This window comes from Nyctereutes procyonoides, unplaced genomic scaffold (assembly GCF_905146905.1).
Source record: "Nyctereutes procyonoides isolate TBG_1078 unplaced genomic scaffold, NYPRO_anot_genome, whole genome shotgun sequence".
NCBI lineage: Eukaryota > Metazoa > Chordata > Mammalia > Carnivora > Canidae > Nyctereutes > Nyctereutes procyonoides.
In genome coordinates this window covers 74,644,421-74,661,132 of record NW_026575125.1, presented here as the reverse complement: position 1 = coordinate 74,661,132, position 16,712 = coordinate 74,644,421, and the positions used below count along the sequence as shown (strand labels likewise).

The 16,712-nt window shown below is 40.0% G+C and overlaps 1 protein-coding gene across 2 annotated transcripts; it reads right to left on the bottom strand.

The window, feature by feature from the left end:
• Positions 1–11,046: 11,046 nt before the first annotated feature.
• TCEAL5 (transcription elongation factor A like 5) lies at positions 11,047–14,195 on the bottom strand. 2 transcript variants are annotated; one of them, XM_055338566.1, is made up of 3 exons: positions 14,085–14,195; positions 12,731–12,798; positions 11,047–11,949 (listed from the first exon to the last, which is right to left on the bottom strand). In XM_055338566.1, exon 3 carries the CDS (start codon positions 11,920–11,922, stop codon positions 11,302–11,304), a length of 621 nt encoding a protein of 206 aa, XP_055194541.1. In that variant the 5' UTR covers positions 11,923–11,949; positions 12,731–12,798; positions 14,085–14,195; the 3' UTR covers positions 11,047–11,301. The 2 variants fall into 2 exon arrangements, with proteins under 2 accessions (XP_055194541.1, XP_055194542.1); XM_055338567.1 differs by having other exon boundaries at positions 14,160–14,173.
• Between the last annotated feature and the right edge of the window lie 2,517 nt (positions 14,196–16,712).

Below are 16,712 nucleotides of genomic sequence, written 5' to 3'. Positions count from 1 at the left end.
ATGTTCTGATAGTAAATTTTTATATTACTCATTTCCTTCTACATTTAATACTTCCAAATTATTCTGTAAGGAAGATTTGTCCTCCCCTCTACCACTTATTTATTAATACAACTATTTCTATCATTATGACTCATGAATTCTTTTATTGAAAAAAAATTTTAAGGGGGAGTGACAGAAGGAGAGGAAGAGAGAGAATCTTAATCTACACTGAGCTTGGCCTCTGATATGGGACTCCACCTCATGACCCTGAGATCATGACCTGAGCCTGAATCAAGAGTCGGATGTTTAATCAACTGAGTTACCCAGGCACCCCTAATGAATTTTTAAGTCTTTGGGCTTATAATTCAATATGAACATTATTTGATATTTGGCCTAAATTATTCCAGCCTTGGCCATTAGGGGCTCCTTCAGGTCGGCATACCTTCATCCTTTTTCTGCTTCCTTGCTTTCTGGTACTAAAAGATGTTCCAGGTTCATCTGGTATTGTGCTTTTTTCAGCCCAATAATCAGCCATTTCTCCAAGCAGTTTTGGTTACTTTAATGGGATAATCATATATAGTAATTAAGATCTGAATGCAAGATATTTTTGTTGCTACTGGAGTGTCCTTGATTTTAGGACTTCTCAGCTGACAGAGCAAGGAGATGTATGTATGCTAAACTGTATAAACACATACTTACAATATTTATTGTGTCTGTATTTCTCTCTTCTCTCTCTCTTTCCCCCTCCCCTCCCTCCCCACATAAGTTGATACTTATACATGTGACTCTAGTCCATTATGACAGGTATCTATTTAGCTTTCTCTCCATTTATTATTTTTTAAATATTTTATTTATTTGAGAGAGAGAGAGAGAGCACAAGCAAGGGAAGGGGCAGAGGGAGAGGGAGAAGTAGACTACCTGGCTGAGCAAGGAGTCCGACAAGGGGCTTGATCCCAGGACTGAGCCACACAGGGGTCCCCATTTATTACTTTTCAAATTCAAGTAATCTCTACTCCCAGTGGGGCTCAAACTCATGACCCTGAGATCATGACCTGAGCCAAAATCAAGAATTAGTTGCTTAACCAACTTGGCCACCCAGGTACCCTCCCCACCTTTTTTTTTTAAATTAAATTTTCTTTAAAAAGGTTTCATTTATTTATTCATGAGAAACACACAGAGAGAGGCAGAGACATAGACAGAGGGAGAAGCAGGCTCCTCACATTCCCCGACCTGGGATCACGCCCTGAGTTGAAGGCAGATGCTCAACCACTGAGCCACCCAGGTGTCCCCTCTTCCCACTTGTTTTTAACTGACAGTGAGAAACCTGGTTCTTCTTCTATATAATTTATTTACTTATTTATTTAACCCTAGTATATAGTTAAAGTAATTTCAGAATTTTTATCATGTATCCCTGTAAGAAACAAATTTCCCAACCAGAGCACAGAAATTATGTACAGTTCTTTTTATCTTGAACCTTATAATATGCAGCCAAAACATTGTTTTCTAAAACAACTTGGTCAGTTGTTTCTTTCCCTACCCTTTCAGTGAGGTTAGGGCATGCATCTATCATACAATGCCTCAGGTTTTCATGATATATATTTTTCCATCTTTATGCTTTCAATCCATTTGTGAATCTAAAGTGTATCTCCTGTAAACAGCATATAGTTGGATCTTTTTAAAATTCAGTATGGTGATTTCTGCCTTTCATTTGAGTTGTTTAATTTATTCACACTTAATGTTATTATTGATAGAACTGGAATTATTTCTGTCAACTCACTTTTTGTCTGTCATGTCTCATGTATTTTTTGTTCCTCTCTTCCTCCTTTCCTTCTTTTTCCTTCCATTAATTGACTATACATATTTTTTATTTTTAAAGGTTTTATTTATTTATTCGTGAGAGACACAGAGAGAGAGAGGCAGAGACACAGGCAGAGGGAGAAGCAGGCTCCATGGAAGGAGCCTGACGTGGGACTCGATCCAGCGTCTCCAGGATCACGCCCTGGACTGAAGGTGGCGCTAAACCGCTGAGCCACCCGGGCTGCCCAATTGACTATATTTTAATAAAGGATTTTAATTTCTTTAAATGACTATTTCATTATATAGCTTCAAGTTGTTTCTTTTGTGATAGTCCCAGGACTTGGCATATACATCTTAACTTACCAGGATATATTTCATATATATATATATATATTTTTAGATTTTATTCATTTATTCATGAGACATGGAGAGAGAAAGAGAGAGACAGAGACAGAGACAGAGACAGAGACAGAGGGAGAAGCAGGCTCCATGCAGGGGGCCCGAAGTGGAACTCGATCCCGGGACTCCAGGATCACGCCCTGAGCCAAAGGCAGATACCCAACCACTGAGCCACCCAGGGGTCCCATATTTCATATATATATAAACTAAATTCCAGTAAGATATAGAAACATCATTCCCATACACTTCTATTCCCACTTATTGCAGTAATATTGTTATACATATTATATCAAAAATGTTATAAGCCTATCCATTGTTGTCATTATTACTTTACATAACTTTCTGTCTTTTATGGAAGATGCAAAATAAATGGTAGCAAGTATATATTCATAGTATTATGTTAGTCTTCTTATTTATCACTTCTGGTTCTCTTCATTTCTTCAGGGGTATTTTAGTTACCTTAGGGATTCATATCCTTAGCCCAATACAGCTTTGCCTCCATCTATGTCCTTTGTGCTTTTATTGGCAGATACATTTCTGTTCTATGTGTTATAGACTCACACAACATGTTATAAATGTATTGTTTTTAAACAGTTGCTTTTCAAAATCAGTTAAGGGAAGGAAAGGTAAAATATGCGTTTGTACTGTGTACTTACATACTTACCTGTATGTGTGTTTTTATTTTTCATGGATTCAAATTACTGTCTGGGTTGGGACACCTGGGTTGCTCAGTGGTTGAGCGTCTGCCTTCAGCTCAGAGCGTGATCCCAGACTCCTGGGATTGAGTCCTACATGGAGCCTGCTTCTCCCTCTGCCTCTCTCTCTCTCTTACTCTCATGAATAAATGAATAAAATCTTAAAAAAAACCAAGCAAATTACTGTCTGGGTTATTTACTTTCAGAACTAGAGAACTTTCTTTTGAATTTTTTATAAGGTGAGTACTAGCAACATATTCTTTCATTTTTTTATCTGAATATATCTTTGTTTTGCCTTCATTTTTGAAAGGTATATTTGATGGATACAGAATTGCTAGTTAACAGTTAATATCCTTGAGCAGTTGGAATATGTTGTCCTCCTTCCTTCTGGCATCCATTGTTTTATAGACAAATTATTGAGACTCTCTTATAAGTTAGGGGTCATTTTTCTCTTGCTGTTTTCAACATTTTCCCCTCGTCTTTGACTTTCAGCCATTTTTACTATGTTGTGTCTGCCTGTCTCTTGCTTGTATCCTACTTGAAATCCACTGAGCTTCCTGGATATGTAGATGAATATTTTTTTTATTTTTTTTATTTTTTTAAGTTTATTTATTTATGATACGCACACAGTGAGAGAGAGAGAGACAGGCAGAGACATAGGCAGAGGGAGAAGCAGGCTCCATGCACCGAGAGCCCGACGTGGGATTCGATCCCGGGTCTCCAGGATCGCGCCCTGGGCCAAAGGCAGGCGCTAAACCGCTGCGCCACCCAGGGATCCCTGTAGATGAATATTTTTCATTAAATTTGGGAAGTTTTCAAACATTATTTCTTTGAATTATTTTCTGCTCCTTTTCCCTCTCCATTTGCTATTCCCATTATGTGTATGGTCAGTGTGATTAATGGTGTTCCATATTTCTCTGAGATCTGTTCATTTTTCTTTTTTCTCTCTCTTCTTTAGATTACATAAAATCTATGAATCTTAGAGTTTACAAATTCATTCTCCTGCTAGCTCAAATCTACTGTTGAGCTCCTGTCATGAATTTTTTATTTCAATCTGTACTTGTCAGAATTTCCACTTGTTTCTTTTTATAATTCTATCTCTTTATTGATTTTTTCAACTTGATGTAACATTGTCAGCATACCTGCCTTTAATTCTTTAATTACAGTTCTTTTTCATTCTTTGAGTATATTTATATTGGCTACTTTGAAGTTTTTGTTAGATTTAACATCTGGGGATCCCTGGGTGGCGCAGCAGTTTAGCGCCTGCCTTTGGCTCAGGGCGCGATCCTGGAGACCCGGGATCGAATCCCACGTCGGGCTCCCGGTGCATGGAGCCTGCTTCTCCCTCTGCCTGTGTCTCTGCCTCTCTCTCTCTCTCTCTCTCTCTCTCTCTCTCTCTGACTATCATAAATAAATAAAAAAAATAAAAAAAAGATTTAACATCTGGTCACTCTCACAGACCTGCCTTGTTGCCTGCTTTGCTCCCCATATATAGGCATACTTTCCTGGTTCTCTTCATGTCTTGAAATTTTTTCAGATAATACATTTTAGCAACTCAGTACTGGTTTTCTTACTCTGGGGTTGTTTGCTTGGTTTGTTTAGTGACTGGCTGTTTTAGACACATCCATTTCTTCCCTACTATGTGAAACCTCTTGTGTTGCTCCTGTGGGGGCACAGCACTGGGTATGCCCATAGTCACTGTGGGATGAAATTGGTTTTGTCAGTCCTCTTTCCCTTAACACACTACCTATTAAAGCTCCACTAATACCTGTTGTTTGCTCTGTTGTTTTTGAAAATGTGCTGGGTCATAAATTCACCAATTCATGGTATGAAATTTGGGCTTCTTATGAGAGATAATTTTTGGTCATTGTTTGATGTTTGTTTTAACCCCAATAAGACTCTACTTAGCTGTCTCTTTCCCTAAGTCTCTGGTAAACTATCTGCCCTGACATTAAATTATATCTCTAATCAACTGACCTCCTCTTAATTTCATTTCACCACCATCTTCATTTTTTTTTATTGCTTTAAGCCTTCAACTTCTCTACACTGTGTGTAGAGTTCCTTTGGAAAGGGACTGTGTTCTCTGTTTCAAAGCCTGACTCCCACTGAGGAAAGTCTCTGCTACAAGGCTCTGGAGCTAGGGATGGGCAGAATGGAGCCCCCACCTTTCACCTACACTCACTCAGAACTTGGCCTGAGCAACAGATAATTCAAGGCAGGATGAGAAGTTCTCTCCTGTCTATCCTGGAAAGGTAATGTGACCCTTCAGATGTGAGCTTAGGTGAAGAGACCTGTACTCTTGGTTGTACCCTTTAGGCATGTAATTTCCATCATGCTGAGCTGGGAGCCAGGAAGGAAGGAGCAAAGCTTGGTTCAGATATCACAGGTTCTCAGCGTTTTTACTGTTTTAGTAGATTTTCTTAAAGAAATATGCTTTTTTTTTTTCATTTGCTGTATGCCCTTATGGCCATTTCCCAAAGAATTTAAATGGTTACATTTAAAAAATAACTTTCAGGGACACCTGGGTGGCTCAGTGGTTGAGCATCTGCCTTTGGCTCACGTTGTGATCCTGGGGTCCTGGGATTGAGTCCCACATTGGGCTCCTTGCAGGGAACCTGCTTCTCACCCTGCCTCTGTCTCTGCCTCTCTCTGTGTCTCTCATGAATAAATAAAAACTTACCAAAAATAATAACTTTCAGCAATTTCACTGGGGAGTGGATTCTCAGAGTTCCTCACATTACCATGCCAGAAGTAGAACACCAACCAGTTATTTTAAATGCCCTGTTCAATTGTTTTAAGACCTGTAACATATCTGATTCTGGTTCTGATTATTATTTTTTTCTTCAGAATGCGTAATTTTTGTCTTTCTCATAATTTTTACCTCAGGGATCTTACACATTCATGCTCTCACTCAGTCTTTAGAAATTCATTAGCAATTTCTTCCTAAATTTTCTTACTGGTCTATATGTTGTTTGGGGATATCTACCCCAGATAAGCAGACGCTTACTTCCCATTTCTCCCTCCATGAATTTTTCTCTAGATATTAGGATAATTCTATGCCCATGAAATCAGTTCTCTGATAGTTTTAAGAAAAAATGCTGTTTTGCAGTTTATCCAACTTTCTTTTCTGTTGTAGTGTGAATGCCATTATTTTCAGCTCTCCATTTGGAGCTGAAATAAAAAATTGTTTTGTTCATTTTACAAATTAAAGAACATTTTATCTAAAGTTCCTTTTGGTTCCCATAAGCAGTACAAACTCATTTGCTCAAGTGGCTTGCAGTGGATAGGGAGTTCGGGCCTATTTTCAGGAACACTTATTTCCTTATTTCAAAAGTTTTTATTTGGTTTGGGAAGATAGTGAGGAAGAAGCAAAGTAGCGATCTCTTCTATTTTTTGTTTCTGAAGATTTTATTTATTTATTTGAGAGAAAGTGACAGAGATAGCAAGATAGGGAGAGAACATGAGGAAACAGGGAGGAGAGCACAAAGAGAGGAGGAGAGGGAGAAGCAGACTCCCCACTGAGCACGGAACCCAAGAAACAGATCTATCCTAGGACCCTGAGATCAGACCTGAGCTGGAAGCAGACCAACTGAGCCACCCAGGTGCCCCAACTATCTCTTATTATATGACTGTCCCTAGCAACATATGTCATTGTCTTTTGACTCAGAGTGACCAGGTGATAGGCTCAATAGTCTCCAGTGAGAAAACTCTTTGTTTTCAGTCACAAAGCTTTGTTTCTTTCTCCCTGTTCTCTTTTCCTTTGGAGTATGAAGAAGAATTTTGTAGGGATGGAAATTAAGCTCCATACCATAGAAAGCATTGCTCCCTTTCAGGGCCAGCTACAGTCTGGATTTGACAAGATAATTTGAGTTTGAAGTAGGAAGGTTGAACTCTTCTCTCAGAGTCCAATGAAATAGCCCCCAAAACAATAGGGGTGGGGATTCAATTAGGACAATCACCCAACCAACCAACCTTACTCAGACTCCCAGAAGGACCTTGATTGTGCCTGGGCCTGTTTTGGTGACACCAGTTATATATCTGCGTGGTGCAGTACTTCTGATGTTTGAGTCATCCAAGGCCCAAAGTATAGGATAACCCAGGCAAAAGGGACTTAAAAAGACCTGTCATCCTCCAAGTCAAGGAGAAAACAGGTGTTACCACCTGTCTGAATACCTACATGCACTATAGGCATAGCCCATGATTTGGTGGCCAAGGCAGTCAGGCTGTGAATTGGCATTAAATGCCTTTTAAAGACATTAATACTGGAAGAAGTGGTGCCATTATGAGCGTTGCTCATACGTCTGTCATCTGAAGAAGCATTACCGTTATTCTGACTTCTTAAAGGATTAGTTGGTTAATAGAGTGAAGATAAAATTCAAATAATTCTGTTTAGGAAAGCAAACTAGTTAAGGATCATTGCCTTAAAGCCAGATGAACCTAAGTTCCAGTAGAGGCCTTTCCCCTTACCAGTATGTGACCTTGCATAAATCACTTATACTCATTGAGCCCCAGTTCAGTCACCTATATAGAAGGTGACTATATATAACACCTCTCTCAGAATTGCTTGTCAGAATTAAAGAGCTAGAAATATGAGAAAAGTGGGCTGTGAACAGCAGTGATTTATATTACTTCTAGACCACAGTGTGGAAAAATGAGTGTGAGATCTCCATGTACTCTTTTCCTGTGTTGCAGTGGTATCATGGTTAGTCTGCATCTATGGTAAACTAGGGAAAGCAGAACCTCACTATCCCCAACTCTCACCAAGTTTGAGAAATTAACCTTTGTTGTGTTAAGCCACTGATCTTTTGGGGTTGGTAGCTAGCCTAGCATAAGCTTAGCATAAGCTTAGCCTAACCTGACAAATCCACAAATGATTCTCAGAATTAAGCAACAGAATCACTGGAATGCCTGTTAAAATACATATTGGATATGATAAAGCTATACTGGGAGGCAGGCGATAGATATGGGGATTGTGATGGTAAGATAGAACTACTCTGTTGTCACATCAGAATGCCATGGATAATGACTAAAGTTAACAAGTCAGGAAATAGCAATTACAAGTCATACATCTGATAAGAGACTTGTGTCACAATAAACAAAGAACTCTTACAACTTGACAATAAAAAGACAATCAACCCAATTTTAAAATGGGTAAAGGATTTAAATAGACATTTTGCCAAAGAAGATATACAAATGATCAATAAACACATGAAAAGATGCTCAACGTCATTAGCCATTAACAAATCAAAACCACAATGGGATTCTACTTTATACGGAGTAAGATGGCTAAAATAAAAAATACAGGCAATGACAAGTGTTAGCAAGGATGTGGAGAAGTTGGAATACTTGTACACTGTGGATGGGACTGTCAAATGCCATAGTTGTTTTGGAAAGTGGTTTGGCAGTTCCTCAAAAAGTTAAGAATAGTGCTACCACATGATAGCAATTCCACCCCTAGGTATACTCCCAAAGAAATAAAACACATATTTAAATGCAAAAAGTTAACTCTGATGTACATTATATATGAAAGTTGTTAAGAGTAAATCCTAATAGTTCTCCTCACAAAGAGAATTTTTTTTTCTTTTTCTTTTTATCGTATCTATATGAGATGGTGGGCATTAACTACATTTATTGTGGTAATTATTTTACAACATATGTGCAATATATATAAATATGTATATTTATATATAATGTGTATATACATTGTATATAAATCCATATACTATACCCCTTAAACTTACATAGTAATATATGTAAATTATATTTCAATAAAACTGGAAAAATATTTTAACTTTAAAAAACAAAAAGTGAAAAAAAGTATTTTTGCTTTTTCCAGCAGACATGAATAACTGTATCAAATACTATACACCTGTGCTTACCTTAGAACAGACAAAACTCAAGTACATTAAATTTAGAGTACCTGTTCATAAAAGGAATCAAAGCATACAAATAAAGTTAAAGCAACTTTGGATATTATCATTAGCATGCACTAAAGTTATCTACATAAAAAGCTAAGGCAGAACCATCATTTCTGTATGTATAAATATTATATTTTGTCTTTTCAATGAAGTTTATTTTATTTTTAAAAGCTATTTATTTATGAGAAACCCACAGAGAGAGAGGCAGAGAAATAGGCAGAGGGAGAAGCAGGCTCCATGCAGGGAGCCTGATGTGGGACTCGATCCCAGGACTCCAGGATCACAACCTGGGCGAAGGCAGGCACCAAACTGCTGAGCCACCCAGAAATCCTCTCAATAAAGTTTATTTTAAAAGGCAAAAAAAAAAAAAAAAATCCATGTACACAAAGTTTTAGTACTGATACACACTACAATGTGGATGAACCTTGAAAACCTTATGCTACATGAAAGGTTGTATATTGTATGATTCCATATATATATATGAAATGTTTAGAATATACAAATCTATAGAGACAAAGTAGATCAACATTTGCCAGGTGCTAGGGGTAGAGAATGGGAACCCTATTATATGCTAATGGGTATGAGATTTCTTTTTGGGGTGACAGAAATATCCTGGAACTAGATAATGACGATAGATTCAGAACTCTATTAATATACCAAAAACTACTAAATTGTACACTTTAAAAGGGTGAGTTTTGTGATATGTAAATTACATCTTAATGAAGCTGTTTAAAAAAAGAAATCACAGCATAAGCATATTTCAGCAATATGGAGGTAAATACTAGAAGAAACCAAAAATGTTTATGGTAGTTGCCTCTGGAGGATGAAAATATGGAATGGTAAGGCAGATTGAAGTTTTTAATAATAAATTATTTTGCACTATTGGATTTTAAAATTTGGTATTCATTTGATAAAAATAAAAATGAACTAAAACCAAGGACACACACACACACACACACACACACATTGTGAAGACCAGTCAAAAGAGATTCTGATATATTGGATCTGAAATGGGAACCAGGATTCTGAATTTTTGACAAAGTAGCTGCGTGATTTTTAATGCAGATGGTCTATTGGCAGCTAGCAAACTTTAAGAAAAACTACTGTATCCAATGTTAAAATCATTAGCAATGAATTGTGATATAATCTCTCTCCTAGTCTGTTTCTTTTGGAGTGGCAAGCTTCAGTTGCTAAATAATGAAATTATGTGCTCAGGGCTACATATTCAATCAGGGACAGAACTGGACCAAGAATTGAAGTCTTCTGACTTGATAATTAATATATATATTTTAAAACCTCAAAAAAAAACCTCTATTATATGTTGTGGGTACCAAAATCAATTAAGATAAATTGTTTGTTTTGAAAACGGCAAATCTAATGGGGTAATTATGTCTGAAAAAAATATATTACTTAAAATTTTACAAAGCATTTTTCCACATTTCATGTCAAGATTAATAAAACTACAGTATGAGAGGAGGGATCTTCTCCAGTTCAGCAGGGAACATAGAGGGGATTCAACTCAGCAGAGACTCTAGGGAAATCAACAAGGTTTTGTTACCTTGAGGATTCCAGCCCACCAGCAGCAGTGGGGCCCTGAGGGGGGTGCAGGACCCATGAGAAGATGCACAGTGCACATCAGACACAGTATTACTCCAAGTAAAGTGGCACCCACCTCTTAGCTTCCAGGACTTATTCCTGGACACAAGTGAGACTTCCTTCAGCCCTCCCCCAAACATCTGACAGAATTCTGGTTCTGCTAGTGCAGGTCAGAGGGTAGAAGTCAGCCCAATGCAGTTTATATACTCAGAACCTCATCTGATCTTCTCCATAGCCCTGGAAGAGAAGTTTTATCCCCATTTCACAGGTGATAAGATTGTTTGTTACAGTAATGGATCTGTAATAACTGCCAGGTTGATTCCTCCAGCTTCGAGTCCCAGAGATAATATGAGTTTTACACATCATTCCACATTCTGACAACAGGAATTTTGAGTGTCTCCACTGCCTTAATAAACTTACTGAACTGTTATTTTAATTGCGTGGTATGTATCTTCCCACATTTACAATCTTTTGTTATTTACTTTTTTGACAAAAGTAATGTTTTTTAAGGAAAAAGCAGAAGAGAGAAGATAATCTCTTCCACTGCCACTACACAGAGAAAACCACTATTTCTCTTTTGACCTACTCAGTTTCATAGTTTTCTCTACTTGTGGATGTATCATGTAACTATATATTTTTCAAAAATGGGCTGATGCTGTAGATGCAGTTCAAAAAACTGTTTTTTTATTAATATTTTTACAATGTACCATGAACATCTCTTCCATGCACATGGGTGAAAGTTCCCTACTGAAAGACAGAGTGTCAAAGTTGGGTCAAAAGGCTGCTGGTAACTGAGAGTGACACCTAAAGCAATGTATCAGCATAAGGTTAAAGCACATAGCCTGGCAAAATGCCTGCCAGGGAAAGCGAGTTGGCAATATTCCCATCAGAGAAATCAGAATTAAAGGCCAAAGGCATTAAACATATGGAACATCTTCTAAGTCCTTCTGGCCCCTCCCTCCGCCCCTCACCCCCCTGACACCTCGTTGTCCCCTTGGGGCAAACGGATCCTGTACATCTCTTTGCATCCAATGAAAACCACCCATTTTCTGTTTTTTCCTTAACTCTTCCTGAGCCCTTGAAATATCTCCACATTCTCTCATCATCTCCTCACTGCCCAAGTGCCTTTCCTGTAAGTCCTCCTGATAGTCCTTGGGGGAATCGTCCGTTCCCCTGTCTGTTTTTCTTTTTGCTTTCCTGGGCACATAATCTTCAGCTGGGCGCTTTTCAGCAGCCCGTGGCTCACCCTCAGGCTTTGCCTGGGATTCTGGCTTGCCCTCATCTTGTGGTTTTCCCTCATCATTGGACTTGCCCTGCTTTTCTTGTTTTCCATCATCTTCTGGTTGTCCCTCATCATCTGGCTGTCCCTTATTCTGGAGCTTTCCCTCATGCCCTGGCTTCTCCTCTACTTCCAGCTTTTCTTCCTCATCTAATTTTCCTTCATCTTCTGTATCTACTTCATCTTCTGGCTGTCCCTCGATTTCCAGCTTTCCTTCGTTTTCTGGCTTCCGTTCATTTTCTTTGTAGACCTTTTCCATGTTGAGATTCTCCCTCCTTTGCCTGTCCTAGGAAACAAAAAAGGAGGACTTAGATTGGGGAAAACAGCTTCTGAAAATAATTGCCTTTATGATTTAGGGTTTTCCTCACCTTATCTCAAATTACAGGCACATTCCTACCCATACATTTTTTTCCCTTTCCTTCTCGCTTCACACGTATTTACATGATGCAACTTTACAGAAACATCCACATGTGCTTCTTTTTTACACTTAAAACTTAGTCCCAACTTACACTGACCTTCAGTAATCCTGGGCCAGTTTCTTTTTTCCCTTGCCTGCAGTTGTGAGACTTCTAAAACTGCAGACAAAACAGAATAATGGCCACTTCTCAGATTTCAGGGCTACTCTATTATCTTCAAGAGGTTTCACAGATGCCACACCTCCTGTCTCTTACTCCCTTGTTCTCCACTCTGTCCTCTCCAGCCATAAAATACCGTGTTTCTTCCCTTAGAGTCCTGACAGAGGCCAAGTATTCTGAGACTGCAGTAGGGTGGCCAGGAGGAGAGTTGGCAGGTAGTGGCGTCTTCAACTTCTTTTTTTTAAATGTTTTATTTATTTATTTATGAGAGACATAGAGAGAAAGAGAGAGAGGCAGAGACATAAGCAGAGGGAGAAGCAGGCTCCATGCAGGGAGCCCGATGTGGGACTTGATCCTGGGTCTCCAGGATCAGGCCCTGGGCTGAAGGCAGTGCTAAACCGCTGAGACACCTGGGCTGCCCCTCAACTTCTGCCCAAGATTAAGTCACTCCTATTCTCAGAGGTCCTGGGACAGTTACTCTCTCCCACTGACCTGTACTGATCCTGCAGGTCTTTCCTCTTCTTGTCTGGGTTGGTGCCCACAACCACAGACCAGAAGACCTGTAGAGAGATGGGAGACAGTGGGTGAATAGAGGGTTGAGAAGTGAATGACTGGCAACTGGGACACTGATTCTTTCACACTATAGTTGTCAAAACTTTCCCAAATCCTGCCACTCCCTTGCCCTTTCCCTAGCTTCTCTGATCCTCCTCTACAGCTCCTCCCTAACAGTCTCCATTCTACTACTGGGCAATGGCAGAGAAAGTTTATTTCCAAAGGGGTTCTTTGTTTCCGAATCCTCTCCCAAATTTCTATCTCACTTGTTCTTGCACTAAAATGAGTGAAGTTTTGAAGTTCATTCAGCATAATGATGTTCAGAAGGCAGATCCTGCTGTACTCCCTTATCTGCCTTCCAAAACTCCCACTCCAGGGTGCCCAGATAACACGAACCACATCACTTCTCCGAAAATGGTGACCGCAGAGTCAGGGGGCAGAGCAAAAATGTCCGGAGCATTCGTGACACCCCTTGCCTCTTTACATACACAGATATACCACGTTTTTCTACAATGCAAGAGATAAATTATTTCCAAATTCAGTAAAAATTTGGGTTCATGCTATCTCCTCTCAGCTCTCCCTAGTTTAGAAGACACTCCTCAGCAAAAGGGAGCTGGTCTCCAGACCGAACCTCTGTCCCCCTCCTTTACAGCACCTCCTCCCCTTCTCCCCACCGACATGCAGCCCACCATTTCCGGCTCCAAAATGGACGGAAGGTGAAGAAGAGATGCAGGGAACGAAGGCCCTTCCCACCTCGGGCTCACAGGCTATGCCCTCTCCCGCTGCCCTGCAGAGATCAGGCCATTTCTTCGCTATCGCCATCCCCCTCTCCCGGCCCTCTCCGTCAGACGAAACTCCATAGCCTCCCTCCTAGGAAATCCCAACGGGTACCCATTCTCAACCCCTGGTCCCTCTCCATCTCCTCCCGCCAAGCCCTCCGTTTCTTGCACCAAACCTATGGCCATTGGGGAAGAACGGGGTAGTAAGAATCCAGTCCTGTACCCACTCTGGTCTTTGCCCTCTGCTACTATCCCCACCCCAAGGGTCCGCAGGTGCCTGTGGACTTGTAGCCATTCCAGAGAGATGCCTCCTTCTCCTCGGATTTCTTTCTGCCATAAACCCACACTTATCCACGGAAATGAGAGACGGTACCCAGACCTCTCCCCCAACACTCATACAATTTCCTGCGCCAAAATGAATGGAGGTGGGAGGAGGTGGCATCTGGAAAGCAGCCTGTACCAGTTACCACTCTTGTCCCAGCACCCACCCCGCTTCTCCTCCATCTCCTACTGACCTGCAGGGCTATTCACCAGCTGCCCCTTCGGCTCTCAGTCCGAAATCTTTCTCTACGGAAACAGGGAGCTGGTACCTGGAGGAGAGGGACTTCTGCACACGTCGGCTTCTGATCACGTGAAGGAAACGTCACCAGTGGGCTCGGGTCCTTAGTTCCCCTCCCACCAGCAGAATGTGCGTCAGGAGCCAGCCCACTTTTTCCCTTCCCTAGCCCCTTTCCACCGCCTCGCGGCGCTGTAGTCCCCTCCTCTCACCGCTGGACGCCCTGTCACTCACTTTGGTCTTTACTAATCCCAAAGATCAAACGTGGCCCCTTCTTCCTGTGATATGTGTTTGTTCTCTCTTATCAGGGAAGGGCTACATCTCCTAAGGCAACCGGCACATCTCCTAAGGCAACATTGGTACATCGCCAAGGAATTTTTTTCTTTCTTTCTCTCCTTTGATTTCAAAGCACCTACCCCTCATTCCACTTCTCCACTCAGCCACTGATGTTCATTTCTCTTCTTCTCCAGACCTTCATAAAATAGATACGTGGTGGATTGCCAGGCAGGGAGGTATATAGTTGAAATGAGGATTTTATTTTCTTCTAAGTAGTTTTTTTCCAGTTTTATTTAACTGACTCCCATCAGGTTGGGTTATTCTTATAAGGAAAAAATTAAATACAGCTATTTTCATTTGGGGCAAAGAATGTGTTTAAGATAGAAAAAAATCCAACAAGATTACAAAATTAAGTTCATTGCATTAATTATTACTACATGGAAAATGGATTCAATTAGCTACACACAAAATATTTTTCTTAATTTTCATAAATAGGTAGTTCTGTCATGTTCTACTAAAAATGCATGTATTTATTGTGCCCAATCACTGAGTATTAAGTAGACTTTCTGGAATCTGATGGCAGACACAATATCAGTCTTGAAAATTTGGCCTATGGCTATTTTTTTCCCCATGGCTATTTTAATTCAGAGATTTAGCTGTTGTGCAAAGGCAGCTGAGGATTTGAGGGATGCAGACATGGTCTGATTTTTCCTGTCTTTTCAAGAGGGGAGGAATATGCAATTTTCAGACTCCTTCTCAACCTTCCAGAGCCTCTCACCCTTTACATTCAGGCACCTGACTGTTGCTCACTCCAAAACATTCATGGAGAGATGACCAAGGTGGTGACCTGAGTAAAATGTCTTTGGCTCCTTCCCTCCCTTCCCCAAATTACCACAGAGGTAAGTCAACCCCAGCAGAGATGGAATGCTGTCTTGACAACTGGAAATCAGAAGAAATCCCTTCCAGATCCCTGTAGTAGAGGGTTTCTATGAAGCCTAGAAAAGTGATTGCTGAGAAGAGCGCCTCCATGCTTCGCTGTTCTCTGCCTCAATTCACAGTGTTCAGGGAAGCTTCTTTGACCCTGTCTGCTACCTACCACTTGACTTAGGAGGTGCACCCTGATGGGTTTCTCAACTTCAGTATTTTCACCTCCAGGGCACCTAAGGAGGAGCCTAGCCATCCTGCAGGGCTGCTGCCTTCCAGTCCATGCCCACTCTTGTCCTCTTTGAGTCAGATTTGTTTCAATGTCTAAGGAAGTCTGATATGCTGACTGTACAGATTGACCTAGACCAGGTGTTCTCAATTGAGGAAGTCTGTGGACCACCTGAAATGATATGCAAGGCTGCATATGTTTAGAAGATAGTAGATTATGTACACTTATGAAAAGAACTGTACCCTAGGAACCTGAGAAACTATGATACATGAGCAGATTGACATCATGAAGAAGCACAAGCTATAGGTAAAAACAGAGGAGATGGAGAAGAAGCTACTTGGTAGTGAGACAGAAAAAGGAAGAAACAAATAGCAGGTGAGCTATGTTAAAGGGAGAGCACTTACTCCTTGCATTCCAGCATTCTTAACTAGAGAAACTTCTGAATCCCTTGGAATTATATTCAAAATTATGTGCATGTGTGTGTGACTGGGCGAGAGATGTATATTTTTGCTGGGTGTGTGCATTTGCCTAGGATAGAATCCATTGGTATCACTGGATGCTGAGAGGGATATGCAATACAAAAAATGTGAAGGCCAATTGGCCTAAAGAATATACTTATATATATATATATCTTTTTACAAATGAGACTATATTTTTAGGAGAAATTAACATAACATAAAATTAGACATTTTAAAGTACACATGCAGTGACGTATAGTACATTCACAATGTTGTGAAACCATTTCCTCTATATAGTTCCAAAATACTTTCATTAACTCTGAAGGAGACCCCATATCCATTAAGCAGTCACTCCCAATTTTTCCCCTCTTCCAGTCCCTAGCAATGACTAATTTGCTGTCTCCATGGAATTACCCATTTTGAATATTTCATATAAATGGAATCATGCAGTATGTGACCTTTTATGTCTGGCTTCTTTGCATAATGTTTTCAAGGCTCATTTATATTATAGCATGTATAGTATTTCATTCCTTTTTATGGCTGAATAGTATTTCATTATATTCCCATATTGTATTTTATTTATCCATTCAAACATTGGTGGATATTTGAGTTGTTTCTACATTTCAACCATTGTAAATGCTGCCTTAAGCACTTCTGTATAAGTTTTTGCATGGATGTATGTTTTTATTTCTTTTGGGCA

Excerpts from the sequence above, each read along its gene's own strand:
- TCEAL5 (XM_055338566.1), bottom strand. The coding sequence starts at position 11,922 with ATGGAAAAGGTCTACAAAGAAAATGAACGGAAGCCAGAAAACGAAGGA.